The sequence below is a fragment of the Lactuca serriola genome, chromosome 5, assembly GCF_051521515.1.
Source record: "Lactuca serriola cultivar US96UC23 chromosome 5, Lser_US96UC23_V15, whole genome shotgun sequence".
In the NCBI taxonomy this organism is placed as follows: Eukaryota; Viridiplantae; Streptophyta; class Magnoliopsida; order Asterales; family Asteraceae; genus Lactuca; species Lactuca serriola.
This window is the reverse complement of record NC_136412.1, coordinates 325154923-325170464: the sequence shown is the minus strand read 5'-3', so window position 1 is coordinate 325170464 and position 15542 is coordinate 325154923. Positions and strand designations below refer to the sequence as shown.

The 15542-nt window shown below is 38.1% G+C and overlaps 1 protein-coding gene across 1 annotated transcript; it reads right to left on the bottom strand.

The window, feature by feature from the left end:
- Nucleotides 1-12612: 12612 nt before the first annotated feature.
- On the bottom strand, nt 12613-13695 carry LOC145050925 (uncharacterized). Its single transcript, XM_078999103.1, has one exon. It carries the CDS (start codon nt 13693-13695, stop codon nt 12613-12615), a length of 1083 nt encoding a protein of 360 aa, XP_078855229.1.
- Between the last annotated feature and the right edge of the window lie 1847 nt (nt 13696-15542).

The window sequence follows — 15542 nt, the reverse complement described above, 5'->3', positions numbered from 1 at the left end:
ACTTTGAGGTTAGTTCATTTGATTCACTATTACAAAGTAAATTCCTGTTATCTAGGTTGTGAGTTTCGTAACCATAACTGACTGGACATGGACCGCAACGGCCGATATCCTTAATGACTTTGTCACACGCAGACTTGTCGGTCCAACTGTAGCTAGCAGTGAGGTGCGGGATTGTCAATCGCATATAGATCTATACACAACAGTCACGCTCTCCCTACAAGAGATTCTGGTCACGAGGGCTAGTCCTCCACTCTATTTAATGTGGTGAGTGTTACCAAGGACGTGTTTCAAACATAGCCTAACAAATTTACAAGTAATAACACCGAAAATCCTGTTTATGATTTGCATGAATTCTTTATAAAATAATACGTTTTACTATATGATTCACAAGTTCCTTGTTCTAGTTTTGAAAAAAAAAACTGTTTCTACGAGTTGATGTCTTAATCGTTTGGTAAAACTGTTTTTCGTGTCAAAAGCACGTTGAAATATGGTTATTTTAAACAAAATAATATATTTTGAGTACAAGTTTCCTTGTACTTTTGCTTGTATCCCCCCCCCCCCTAAAAACATAAAAATAACTTGGAAAAAACGTAGGGGTATGAACTCACTGTTGATGCGTGGAGTTGTTGACTGAAATGAAGATTCCCGAGTTGTTGCGCATGACACTTAACGAAATCCTATTATCAAATAATTACGTATATATATCTAAATTCGCGATTTCGATAAATAAAGTGTCGGAAACACTTGAATTTTGTTGAGGAATGTTACCGAGACTTGCTTGAATGGAAGGAATGAGTTTACGGCCCTAGAACACGAGTTTACGGTTTCTGCAGTTTGCCGAGTTTACGGTCTTTGAAGGCTGGACCGTAAACTCGGAAAATGGGGTTTGGATGCTGATTTCGACTAGCTGAGTGATTCCAGACGTCCCAAAAGACTCCAAACGTGGTTTTCTCGATGCACTCCGAAGTTTGAAGGCGTTTTGAGTGTTTACGGTCGAGGTCTAGAGAGAGAGAGGGAGAGAGCTTTTGGCCAGAAATGTTCTAATGAAGGTGGAGGCATCGTATTTATAGGGGTGAGGTGAGGGATCCACTTTCCACTGACCGTAAACAGGTTTACGGTCGTAAACGATTTTATGGCCGTAAACTAGTTTACGGTCGTAATCCCATTTTAGACCGAAAATGTAGTTTTCTCGAGATATTCGGGTTTCCGCGCGATTTTTTGTTCCGACTCGCTAATAGTTTAATTAAATATAACTAGATTATATTAAACCAAAGTTTTGACGGAAAAATTAATGAATTCGAAACTTTATTAACGGAAATCGCGTGACAGAAACGGACAAAGTTTCGAGTTGTCACAGAAATAAAGTAAATGCTTTCTAAAATGTGGACTGTCCATTTACTCGTTCCTTCCATCCTTGTTTTTTCTGGAATCGTGTCTACCAATCACCTTCACCATGTTCATCTTTCACCTTGAAAATATCAGTTGTGATTTCAATCAAGAAGCTTTCTAATTTACCTTTGTTCCATTCGTCAAAGGTTTCAACTAATTTTGTGTTGCTTAACCCACCAACATTTTTCTGAACATCATAAGCTTCAGAAACCGATTGCATATCATCATATTTGATCCCATTATGAACCAATTAAACGAAATTACCATACCCACTTTCTCCAATGTATATAACACAAGGTCCATCTTCAACCTTCTTCAACCTGAGCATCAACTTTTTCAATGATATCTTTAATGTTATTACAAGCTTCGTAAGACCCACCTGGCATCAACGACGGCCTATTTCGTCCTTTTCTCACCATCGGAGACTCCCATTCTCTATCAGACGCTTCAGTAGTTCGTCGTTAGGTGTTCTCGTACAACTTGTCACCGTCGTCGATGATCATGTCACCTGGTTCCATATGAGCCGCCAAAGCCTCAATTTTCTGGTAAATCGGCGCTCCTGCTTTTACAAGAATGATTACAGATCGGGGTTTCTAGATCGAGAGAACGAAGTCGCAAGGAGTGTAGTGATTGGGTAACGGAATTTGACCTTCATTATGAGTTTTACCTAGAGTCTCATCGACATTCATTAGGCAGTGCAACGGATGTTGTAGAAGAAAAGAGAAGAGGCGTGAAGATGGTGTTGACTATCTAGGTTTCTTATAAATCCACGTTTACTTATTTTTTACAATTATCAAAAATTAAAATAATCAATTTATCTATGTAACTGAAACCTGCTATAATAGGTCCCTAACGTTTTGTCGAGTAATTTATCTGGAGCATCGGTTTTCCTACACTCATTTAGAAAGATTCCCTAACGTTTTGTCGTACCTTCAAGAACTAAAATCTCTTTCCGACCAACTCTCCAATGTTGGTGCACCCGTATTTCAGTATTTGAGCATCCCCTCGTACTTCTACTTATTGTTGGCTTAACCAAACCTACAATGGTATTACTAACCATATTCGGCAATCAATCTATTACCATATTTATATCAAGCTAGGTCAAAACTTATTCTTGAAGAAACTCAATGTGCTAAACAAAGCAACCACACCTCTTCGGACACCCTACTACCTACTACCATCAACACTGACTCCAACCCTCTGTCGCCCAACACTTGTCGTAACATATTTCATGTAATAGAAATAGCACATATCTATAAGCTCAATGTGGTCATGGACACAGACACGAAAGAGATCGCTATCATAATATTTTTGACACCCAACAACCCCACCAGCAAAATTAGGGATCGGTTTCTCCATGAGGTCGGGACCCAACTTCTTTAGGTAGCCCCACCATGGCCATATCTGATAAATTAATGGCCACATGCCACAAAATTGGCTCCAATTAGAAACTTAGTGTTCTTTGTGAACATCCAAAACAAGATTATTCAGTTTATATGTATTCAATACATACCTACACTCCTACTAATCTTGCACAACCCATGTACACCATGTCGGTGTAACTACCAGATGCAAATTAATACCTAGATACCGGAGTCTCCTTCCTCATGAGTGGTTCCCAAGGTAAACTTTATTCTTATGTCAATTCAAGCGATTAAATAAATCGTTATTGTCCGTAATAGTCACACGTTTCCAATCCTCGGATACATGCATACTCATCTTCCACCTCCTTATCATCCGAAAGTTGAAATGTTCTTTGGTGAGGCCAGAAAACATAAACAATGCGTCAGGGGCCATAGCGGGTTTCCCTGGTATTGCTCTTTGATATTTAACTCAGGGTGAGATTGCATGTTTTGACAAGTTAACGATGAGAGAGAAGATATATCACATCTCAATTGACCTGCCTTCTTATTTATATGGTTTTTTGGGAGGATGGGCGCTTTCTTTTACCCGATCTTTTGGAGTTTTATTAATTAAATATAAGTTGTACTTGGTACTTTTATATTTAATTTATGTAGCATATTTGTACTTTTCGTTTTACAGAGTGCACAGTTTTAATGATATGTTAGCCGGAAGTCCTTAACGGTTGTGCATTTTGTTGGTCTTGTTGTTACCCGGCTATTCAGGTTTCCCAAGTGGATGATTTTCCCAGCTAAGCAACAAATTTGTATAATTGTTCATACGTCGGGTCGGGTACACCATTACTAATGTTGTTAAAAATATTTATATTTGACGCCTTACTATTCACAATAATACCAACAGAGATCCAACTAATGAGATGTAATAGTAATGGTGACTTATATCCTCTTTGAAATTCAAAGCTTCAACAATCATCTCCTTTTGCGGGTGTTTCACAGAAGCTTTGTCATTATCCTCTCGGCCATCCTGCGACAAACCTTTTAAATTATTTACGCACAAATTGTTATATTTCTTATAGTGGTACTCAAGTTTTGTCTCCTTGTCAACCTTGCATTTATTTTGGCAAACAAATTGAACATCTTTTTCTATAGTTCGAGTCTTTACTTATTCTTTGTTTGATCATACATATCGTGATGGACCTCCCTGGTTTTGAGTTCAGAGGGCATCGTTATTATGTACTTTTTTCAAGATGATTTTACCATCTTTCTTTGGACTTTTCCAATCAGTCAAAAATCTAAAATCTTTCCAACATCCCACCACTCGCACCTTTATCCAAACTCACTTTTCTAAAAGAACTTTTCAATGTGATAAATCACATAATACAATAATTCACTCTTTCATGCCATTTGCCAAAACAGTGGCATGACGTTTTGTTTTCTTGTCCACACACTCCCCTCAAAATGGTAAAGTTTGAGAGAAAAATACAAGTTATAAATAATATCATTTGTAACCTTCTTTCCCATTCTCATGTACCAGTAAACTTTTGGCATCACGTTTTACAAATGGCCACCAAGTTATTAAATATACTTCCCTTTAAACTGCTAAATCATAACTCCACAACCCAACTTTTATACCGTCAATCACATTCCTACTCACATCTTTACATGTTTGGACGTCTATGTTACCCACAAATTTTGACCACCACTATCTATAAGATTCAACCCTGCTCTACACCGTGTGTGTTTATCGTTTATCCCACCAACCTTCATGGTCTCAAATTATATGATATGAAAACCCAAAAATAATTATATCACATCATTTTATTTTTAATGAAACTTATTCCTTTTTTCCACAAAACAAACACCTCAAACGGACTCATACACATTTCTACACAACAATAACTATACATACTACCTACACTAATCCATACTTAACTAGTCTGTCTACTTTGCACACTAAGCCCTCTACTAACTCCTAGGCACACCGAAGCCATGTTGTCCTCCCATCGCACACCCTCACTATCCCGCCATCAACCTCGATGCCCCTAAACCCTTCGAACACCATCCCCTACACACCAACTTACAAACACACCCATACAAGTTGTTGGGAATATACCAAAAGAGTTAAGCACTTCGAACAAAACAATTAACAATTTCGGTAACACTAGCAGAATAAAACTACTGAAAATTTGCAAACGAAATTGAACACGATATTTAACGTGGTTCGGTCTAATCTGACCTACATCCATGGGCGAACGAGAGAGATGGGATTTTATTAACACCAAAGAAAATTACAATCCTACAAGGCTAAAAACTGCACTTGTAATCTGATCGCTCGCTGTAAGGTATCACTCGTATTTTAACTGTCGAAAATAAAATACAACCTCATTATTTCTTTTATGTTATGATCGTTGTGTTGTGCTCTCTGCTATTTCTACTTACAACACACATATATTTATATATATGTTGTGAGCCGTAACAATAATTCACTCTAATGTGAAAGTTAATACCCACTATTTGACATTTGTTAAAGAAAATAGCCTCCTGGAAAATATGCGTAGCTTGAATAATTCCTATGCATTTAATGTTGTTTTTCTGCAGCCGAAACAAATTTCCTTTTTCACATGAGGGTTGGTGATAGTGACGTTTACCCAACATTCAATTCAATTGTTAATTTCCAAGTTACATTTATGGCCCTTTAGCTCTTAGGAACTTGTCAATATGTTCATGACTCCATAAATCTTAACAATCTTCCACTTGGAGGCTTGAACAACTTAGTCTTTCTCTGCCATCCAAAACTTTGCAACGTTCCTTAATCACTCTCTCTCTCTCTCTCTCTCTCTGCCATGCCTTTTTCTCAAACTTCTAAAACGTCAGTTGAAGCCATACAAAGCTTCAGCTTTTCAGTGGTAACCACCTTGGTGAACATATCTATTGGATTCTTCGTTCCAAGGATTTTCTTCAGATTTAGAGTTCCATCATTAATTAATTCTCGAATAAAATGGTACGTCATCTGAATTTGTTTCATTCTACTATGAAACACTGGATTCTTTGCCAAGTAAACTACACTCTGGTTGTCACAATGCAGTACACAATCCTCCTGTTGCATTCCAAGTTATGATAGAAAGTTCTTCAACCATATAAGCTCTTTGGTTGCTTCTGCAATAGCCATATACTCTGCTTCTGTGGTTGAGAGAGCAACACTCTTTTGTAATCTGGACATCCAACTGATTGATGTACCTCCAATCGTGAACACATAACCTGTTGTGCTCTTTCCTAAATCCACACATCCACCCAAATCAGCATCGGCGAACCCTTCTAAGATCACACCCTTTCTTCTGAAACATAGGGTAACCTCAAATGTTCCTTTCAAGTAGCGTAGCAACCACTTTACTCCCTCCCAATGCTCTTTTCCTAGATTTGACATGAACCTGATCACAACTCCCACTGCATGAGCAATGTCTGGTCTGGTGCATACCATAGCATACATCAAGATACCAACTGCAGATGCGTAGGGAACTTTAGTCATCTGTTTGTTGTCTTTTTCTGTCTTTGGGGATTGCTTCTTTGAGAGTCTCGAATGACTTCCCAAAGGTGTACTTCTGGCTTTAGCATCTGCCATGCTGAACTTTTCTAAAACTTTCTTGATGTACTTAGCTTGTGAAAGTTTTAGTGTACCAATACCTCTGTTCTTGGCTATGCTCATGCCCAATATCTGCTTAGCAGCCCCTAGGTCCTTCATCTCGAACTCTCTGGACAACTGTTTTTTAAGCTTGTTGATCTCCTGCATGTCGGACCCAACGATCAACATGTCATCAACATACAATAAAATGATGTTGTCTGAGGAGTTGAATTTCTTCAAGTAACAATAGTGATCCATTTCACATCTTTTATACCCACTCCTTTGCATGAAGCTATCAAACTTCAAGTACCATTGTCTTGGAGCTTGCTTCAATCCATACAGACTTTTCTTCAGTTTGCACATCAGATTTTCCTTACTAACTGTGGGAAAACCCTCTGGTTGTGTCATGTAGATTTCTTCTTTCAGGTCACCATGGAGAAAAGTTGTCTTCACATCTAGCTGCTCTAGATGGAGATCTTTAGAGGCTACAATACCCAAGACCATTCTGATTGTAGTCATCTTTACAACTGGAGAAAATATCTCATTGTAATCAACTCCTCTCTTTTGTTGAAACCCTTTGACTACCAGCCTTGCCTTGTATCGTTTGGTGCCATCAATCTCATCTTTAACCTGAAACACCCATTTGTTATGCAGTGCTTTCTTCCCTGTCGGGAGCTTGACCAAGGACCAAGTATGGTTCTTATCAAGTGAGCTCAACTCGTCTTCCATATCCTTCTTCCACTGTATGGAATCTTTCATCCTTAAGGCCTCTAGATAAGACTCAGGTTCACCATTCTCAGTCAACGACAAGTAATTAGCTGAAGGAGAATACCTGACTGGAGGTCTTCGCACTCTAGTAGATCTACGGATAATAGGAGTTTTGGTTTCTGCATCATCTGCAACCTCATCCTCTGAACTACTATCCACTGTGCTCTCACTATCTCCAGATACATCGGAGCTCCCACTGCTTCCTGAACTTTCACCTATCTCTGGAGTACTAATAGGTTTTACAACATCATCATCTGATATTTCTTCTAACTCAACTTGATCCTTCTTTTCTGGTTGCTTGTTACCAATGGAGCTCTATGCAAGTTCATCCTTATATAGAGCATTCTCGTTGAACAACACATCCCGACTTCTGATAACTTTCTTATTCTTATTATCCCAAAAGCGGTACCCCATGCCATCCAACCTATAACCTATAAAGGTGCACTTCCTTGCCTTTGCCTCTAGCTTGTCTCTCTCCGAGTCTTTAACTTTAACATACGAGACAGAACCAAATACCTTCAAGTGTTTGAGCGAAATCTCTCGACCTTGCCATTCCTCTTATGGAATCTTGAACCTTATGGGGACTAAGGGTCCTCTGTTGATTAAATATGCAGTTGTGTTGACTGAATCTGCCCAGAACATCTTGGGTAAATCTGCATGTAGTCTCATGCTTTTAGAGCTCTCATTCAATGTGCGGTTCATCCTCTTTGCTACTCCATTTTGTTGAGGTGTCTCCGGAACCGTCTTCTACATTTTGATTCCTTGGTCAACACAATAATCAACAAATTATTTGCTACTGTATTCGCCCCCAATGTCTGATCTAAAACACTTGATTTTCAAGTTTGTTTCATTCTCTACAATAGCTTTCCGTTTCTTGAATGTGCTGAAAACTTCAGACTTATGCTTCAAGAAATAAACCCAAACTTTCCTTGTGCAGTCGTCAATGAAAGTAACGTAATATCGGGACCCTCCCACTCAAGAAACTGAAGTGGGTCCATAAACATCTGAATGAACTAACTCCAACTTCATGGACTTGGGCGGATGACCTATCTTTGTGAAAATAACCTTCTTCTGTTTGCCCATAATACATGGCTCATAGAAGTCAACTGTCACAGTCTTCAGATCTGGTATTCTTCCTTTGGATGCTAGCATCTTCATTCCTTTCTCACTCATATGTCCAAGTCTTTGGTTCCATAGAGTGGATATCCCAACCTCTTCAACAGCATGTACTTCGGCATCAGAAACTTCCACCATATATAGTGTACCCCGCTTCTGACCTCTAGCAACAACTAAATTTCCCTTTGTTACCTTCCACTGATGATCACCAAATGTAACATGGTGACCTTCATCATCAAGTTGCCCCACAGATATTAACATCCTCTTCAAGTCTGGAATGAACTTGACATTCTTCAAAGTCCACTTCGTACCCAAGGTTGTCTTGAGGACCACATCCCAACTCCAGTAATATCCAGGCTCTCGTTATCTGCTAATCTGACTTTCCCTTTGTACTGCTTGAAATTACGCATTACTTCTCTGGAACGACTAGCATGAAACGACGCACCAGAATCCATGATCCAGGATTCAGTTGAGTTTTCGACACAACAAATGAGCGCATCATCTTCAGAATCTACTGCCATATTTACTTCCTTCTTGCCTTTGTCTACCGAACTCTTTGGGCACTAATTTCTGAAATGACCTTTCTCATTATAGTTCCAACATGTAATATATTTCATGTTCTTCAACTGACCTCTCTTTCTTGACTTCAATCTTCCTCTACCACCACCTCCTCTGTTGGTCTTTCTTCCTCTGCCTTCAGTAGTTAGAAGACTACTGGAAGCTTCTCCGGCACTCCTTCTGCGCACATCATCACCAAGGATTAAATCGAGAATACCTTTGAATGATAGCTTGGCACCTCCAGCTGAACTGCTAACGACCGTCACTGTGTCGGACCAACTATCGGGTAACGATGATAATAGTAGCAATGCCATGACTTTGTCTTCAAATCCAATATCAACAGATATCAATCTTGATATTATTGAGTTGAATTCGTTCACGTGGTCTGTCACCGAGCTACCCTCCTTCATCTTCAAATTTACAAGTTGTCGGATCAAGAAAACCTTATTTGTCGCTGAAGGTTTTTCGTACATATTAGACAATGCATTTATCAGATTGTAGGTTGTCTTCACATAAACAATATTGTAAGCTACATTCTTTTCCAATGACAACCTTATCACTCCGAGTGCCTGTTGATCTAATAAGTCCCACTCCTCCTGCGTCATTGCTTCTAGTTTGTCTTTGGACAAAGGTTGGTGTAACTTCTTCTGGTAGAGATAATCTTCTATTTGCATTTTCCAGAAACCGAAATCTTGACCATCAAATTTTTCAATCTTAACTTTCTCATCTTCAGCCATAGCTCTGATACCAGTTTGTTGGGAATATACCAAACAAGTTAAGCACTTCGAACAAAACGATTAACGATTTCGGTAACACTCGCGGAATAAAACTACTGAAAAATTGCAAACGAAATTGAACACAATATTTAACGTGGTTCGGTCTAATCTGACCTACATCCACGGGCGTACGAGAGAGATGGGATTTTATTAACACCAAAGAAAATTACAATCATACAAGGCTAAAAACTGCACTTGTAATCTGATCGCTCACTGTAAGGTATCACTCATATTTTAACTGTCGAAAATAAAATACAACCTCACTATTTCTTTTATATGTATATATGATCGTTGTGTTGTGCTCTATGCTATTTCTACTTACAACACACATATATTAATATATATGTTGTGAGTCGTAACAATAATTCACTCTAATGTGAAAGTGAATACCCACCATTTGACATTTGTTAAAGAAAATAGCCTCCTCGAAAATATGTGTAGCTTGAAATAATTCCTATGCATTTAATGTTGTTTTTCTGCAGCCGAAACAAATTTCCTTTTTCACATGTTGGGTGATAGTGACGATTTACCCAACAATTTGATTCAATTGTTAATTGACAAGTTACATTTATGGCCCTTTAGCTCTTAGGAACTTGTCAATATGTTCATGACTCCATAAATCTTAACACAACGTGTCTCAACCATCCACATGCTAAGCATGTAGGAATTACCAATCCTAAAATTTAAATTAATCTCTTCTCTACTTCCTCTATCTCTCCCATTCCCTGCAAGCCTAAGGAAGCCCTATCCGATCCAAAATTGGAAAAATGTCATGACCAATGAACTTAGCACTCTAACTAATTGCAAGGCTTTGATACCCATCCCATGACATATGGATACGTCCGATATGCACTTTATGTAGATTTTTATACATATAATGAACTCGAATGGGAATTTTAAGAGTTACAAAGCACGCCTTGTTGTTGATGGTCGCTCCCAACAATTTGGTATTGATTGTTTGGTAACATTGTCATGTTGTCATTCTGATCACAATATGAGTCCTTCTAAGTATAGCCATTGGAACTCCAAGTCATGGCTCATTCACCATCTGGACATCAAGATTGTCTTTTTCACTTAAGAATATACAGGAAATGGTTCACACCAACATATGGGTTTTGTGGACACACATATCCAGGCCATGGGTGCCTACTTCAAAAATCTATTTTAAGTCGTAATCTTCATCTTCCTTAAATTTGGTATAGTCTTTGCAGTCAACACTCATACCGTAAGTACCCCAACTTATGGCATTTATGGCACTTGATGATTGATTTGTTGAAAGGTCATTTTCCCCCTCCTTGACCATGCCTAGCTCTAACTGAGCCTCGACTCCTTATCTAACACCTTCTAGTTGCCTTGCACCCTTTGTTCATGAACACCTTCTAGTCTCCTTGCACCCTTTGTTCATTAACACCTTCTAGTCTCCTTGTACCCTTTCTTCATGAACAAGGAGACTTCCATGCAATTCACTAATACTCAAGGTATCTACATCAATTTGATTCTTCTATGGAACAAACTATATTTAATTAAATCTAGTTGTAGGACCTAAGTACTTTGCTAACAACCATATGTTGCTCCATGATATTGCCATTAGGATTCATTTTTGTTTACAACCATTAAGGTTCTTCCCAAGAAACTGTCCACCTTATCTCCTTCCTTCATAGCCAACAATTCAAACTCCTTTTTCAATGCTAAGTGGTTTACAGAATTTCCCTACCGGCTGGAACAAGTACTTATTAACCTTCTTCCACCACTCTCCAAATTTTCGGCTTCTTAAAAAGTTTTCCATTATCATTGATCAAACTTCAAAATGGCAAGTAACACAAACGTTTGTTTAAAGTTGACATTTTGATCATGCCATGTGAGATTCACTCGCCCACACTTAAAGGACCTTAATACAAAATGTGATATTATATATATATATATATATATATATATATATATATATATATATCACATTAAGAGAACCTAACATGAAGAGTCATTGGTTGTCCAAGTCGGAAAATGAAATAAACAACTGAGGTGGACAAGAGCCAAGCAGAATCAAAGGACAATCAAACAACTACAAGCTAAGATGAAGAGTCTAAGTGAAGAGCCTTTTAATGTCGGGTTAAAGCAAGGGAAGCGATAACATTCAAGCGGAGAGAGATTGTTCCCAACAGGCCAACACATAGGCCTATTCTGCGCTTTCCTAGGTGTGTATCTCCCTCTACTAAAAGTAGGGTTGGTTCCCAATTGTCATTCGTAACCAGGACACTTTCAAAGGCGAAAGGCCATGGGTAGGGATGAGCAAAGGAACCGACCCGGCTAGAACCGGCCCAGGAACCAAAGTCGGCTGAAATTAAGAACCGAACCGGACCGCCGGTTCTTGCTGTGTCTTCAATGTTAGAACCGGTCCTCAAGAAATAGCAACATACGGTTTCGGTTTTTGCCAGTTCTTCCAATTTTTTCCGGTTCCACCGGTTCTGGTTCTACCGGTTCCGGTTCCCAATTTCAAAAATCCACAAAAATATCGTCCAAGTCCCGACCCGATCGATTCTATCCGGTTCCAGTACCGGTTCACCAGTTCAAATGCTCATCCCTAGCCATGGGGAGATTCTTGTGATCCATGGATCTCCGATCCGAAAACCATTTTCAAGCTCTGTGGCTAGAGCTTTCTTTTAGGCAAGTGATAGCCTGATTCAAAGATTGGTTCGTAATCTTTCTCTTATTATGTACTCCCTCCGTCCCATTTTTATTGTCTACCTTCCTATTTCTAGTTGTCCCAAAATTATTGTCATTGCTAAAAATAAATGTGCACTTTTACAATTTTACCCTTTATTTGAGTCATCTATCATATCTTTAATATTCTAATTTTTGAGAAGGAAAATAAGAATAAATTAGAATATGTACTTTACGAAAACAAAAGATAAAGTGGCAATAAATTGGTGAGCTTCAATTCCAAAAGAGAAATATCTTTACGTTTTCATTACAACAAAATCAAAACACAGTGAAGTGTTTTTTACAAAAACTTTTGATAAGCAATTTTTTAATGGTTCAAAAACATTATAGCATCATCTATTAAACTCTGATCACACTCAATTTGGAATGGCAAGTTACCTTGTCGTTCTAACCTATTTTTACCAATATGCAGTACATGATAGTTGTTGCCACCTTGAATCTTCATGATCTCTTTCATGCATGTTTGTAGAGTTAAAAAAACATTGTTAAATTGTTGCGATTGCATTCTTTCAAAAGATGTTTGAACCGCATCAACCAATTCATCAATTGTACGCAAAGCCTCTTGTTCTTGAAGTGATTGTATTGCCCGAAAAAATCCAAGGTCTAACACATTCAAATCCGGGCTATTTGGGGGCTGAAAACAAAGTCGAATATCAAACCCATCTCGAGATGCCGCTTCAAGAAACTCGCTATCATTAACATCAACATGGGGCTTTGCGTTGTCTTGTTGAATAAATATGGGACCCGTATGACCTCGCGGCCATTTAGCTCTAATATCCGGTAGAACTTTTTCTATCAACCATGACTTTGTTATCTCTTTGTTTACCGATAGAATAGGCTTTGTCTCCAATGTTCCCGCAACACGGTTTTTGCTTGAACGTTTAGCGGGTTCCAATGTTGTAAATGGATAGATACCTATTTTTCCCGAAAAAACTTCGTTGCCCGATGAATCAAATCTCGGTCTTGCTACCGCCGCTAGAAACATAACCTTTGTGATAAATTTTTTGCTTTTGCATGTTCTTAATGGTTCATCCTCACCGGGGACTAGATAGTAACGTTTTGATGGTTTTGACATGTAAAACCATTTCTCATCAATATGGACAACGTTAAACATATCATAGAATGTAGGAAGTGGACTAAATAATGATGACAACGTAATCTTTGATAAACAAAATTCTAACCTTGCTCTTTTATTCTCATGAGTTAGAGTCGGCTTGATGGCATTTGTATGCGGTCGAAGCACACCTTCCTTAATCTGTCTATGCATAGTTGATTTTGAAACATTTAAAGATTTTGCAAGAGATCGTATATTGGATCGACGACGTAACGGAATTTCTGAAACTTGATTCAAATTTATTTGTATCCTTTTCCGCCCGACAACCATTGACATGTTTGAAGATAAATCAACCGGTAATCCTTGGTCAACTTGATTTTTACCTTGACGCCAAATACGACTAACGGTCCGTTTAGAAACCGAGAATAATGAAGCTACTTCACTTGCGGAACCTTTCTTTAATCATCCATCCAAACTTTCTTGCAATAAGACTTGGAATATAGCTTGACGTTGTGCAATAGTAGTGTTTTTTTTAGTGAGTGGATTTGTGGAATGTTCCATATGAAATTTAAGTGTGAAATGAGAATAAACTTGAATATGGTGTATTAGGAACTGTTAGATGCAAATAAATACAGCCAAATTTATTGTTATGTGCGTAGTTATGGCGGCATATTTGCCACCAAAAGAATATGAAATTTAAAAGTGATTGAAAAAAAGTTGACGATTAAAATTCTTATACGGAATAGTCAATAATTTAGATCATTTTGACATTAAAACATGGCGGCACTTTTACCTCCATTTGTTTACCAAAAGAAAACAAAATTTTTAAAATAGGAATATTACTTTTGTTGAGTAAATATTTTACCGCAAAGTTTTTATTGTATATAGAGTAATTAAAAATCTAGAATTTTAAAAGAAAGTAATGTAAGATTTTAAAAAAAAAAGGGTATAAATGTCATTTTACTGATTAAAGTAATCAGTAATTATTGTTTTCCTTAAACTTTGTGTTTTTTGTCTGTGGACAATAAAAATGGGACGGAGGGAGTAGCTAATTAGGGGTTACCGAAAGTTGTTAAACTAACTCGTTAGCTAGTCCAAGGAATAGAATCAAGCATCTATCGAGGAGGTTTTGGATATTTTTTTAGATCTCCCAAAAAACCTACTCTAAGACAAGGGAGAGCTACCAAAGAAGTATTAACCCCTAAAGAATTTATAGTAAGGCCTAATTGAAAATGAAGCTAATTATTAATTGTCATAAAGGCCCTTATGCCCACGTCTCAATCGCCCTGCCGGATAGATATGTACATCTAAAAGATCTTTTGTACTGTGCCCAATCCCAAAATTAGTTCTATACATATGCCTAGCAATAAGGAAAAGAAATGCGCTCCGTTCTTGTTTGAGATTATAGTAGCGAATATCGTACTTTTCATTCCATATTTCCTCCTTTCTATTGATGGAATATATCAATACCTAAGCTCCTGCTTTTCTTGTGTTCTTCATCGGCGCTCGTCGGATGGATCACTCATCCCACTCCTAAGGTAGGGAGTCTTTTGTGTATTAAAGTTTCCCAACACATGGCTCATCCGTGATAACTTCTTCGGATTTGCATGTAGTAGACTGATATGGATTTCTTGGGATCCGTAGATTCTTCATTGGATTGTCTATCAAGTACTAAGTCGAGGCGCAAAGCGCAAATGGATCAAATGTGCCCCGCCACAAAGATGGTTCTTCAAGGAATGGCATGGCAACAGGTTGTGGCAGCTTCGTTATAGACTTGAGGTGGTGGCAGCAGCTTCCTTACAGACTTGATAACCATCCGAGCATTCGCTAGCTGGCAACACAACTTTGACCCTCCCATAAATTTTTAAGATGAAAAGTGTTATGGCTAATTTATTATGGGATTCCAATGATGAGCACAAGCACCACTGGATTGCTTAGGACAGCATTTGTAAATCCATGAAGGAGGGTGGGTTGGTAACTAGACAGAAAATTACATGCCAAACTTCCAGGTGGTTAAGTTGTTGGTCAGTTTATCTAGGGCAAGTTAAAAGCTAGGGAAGGAATGTGTTATTAAGAAGTAACAGAACAAGGCTATATCTATAACTATCATAAAACTTAAACAAATAAATATCCCTTGATTTTTTGTGATTTGCCTTAAGAATAGCCTCACCTAGAGACTCAAG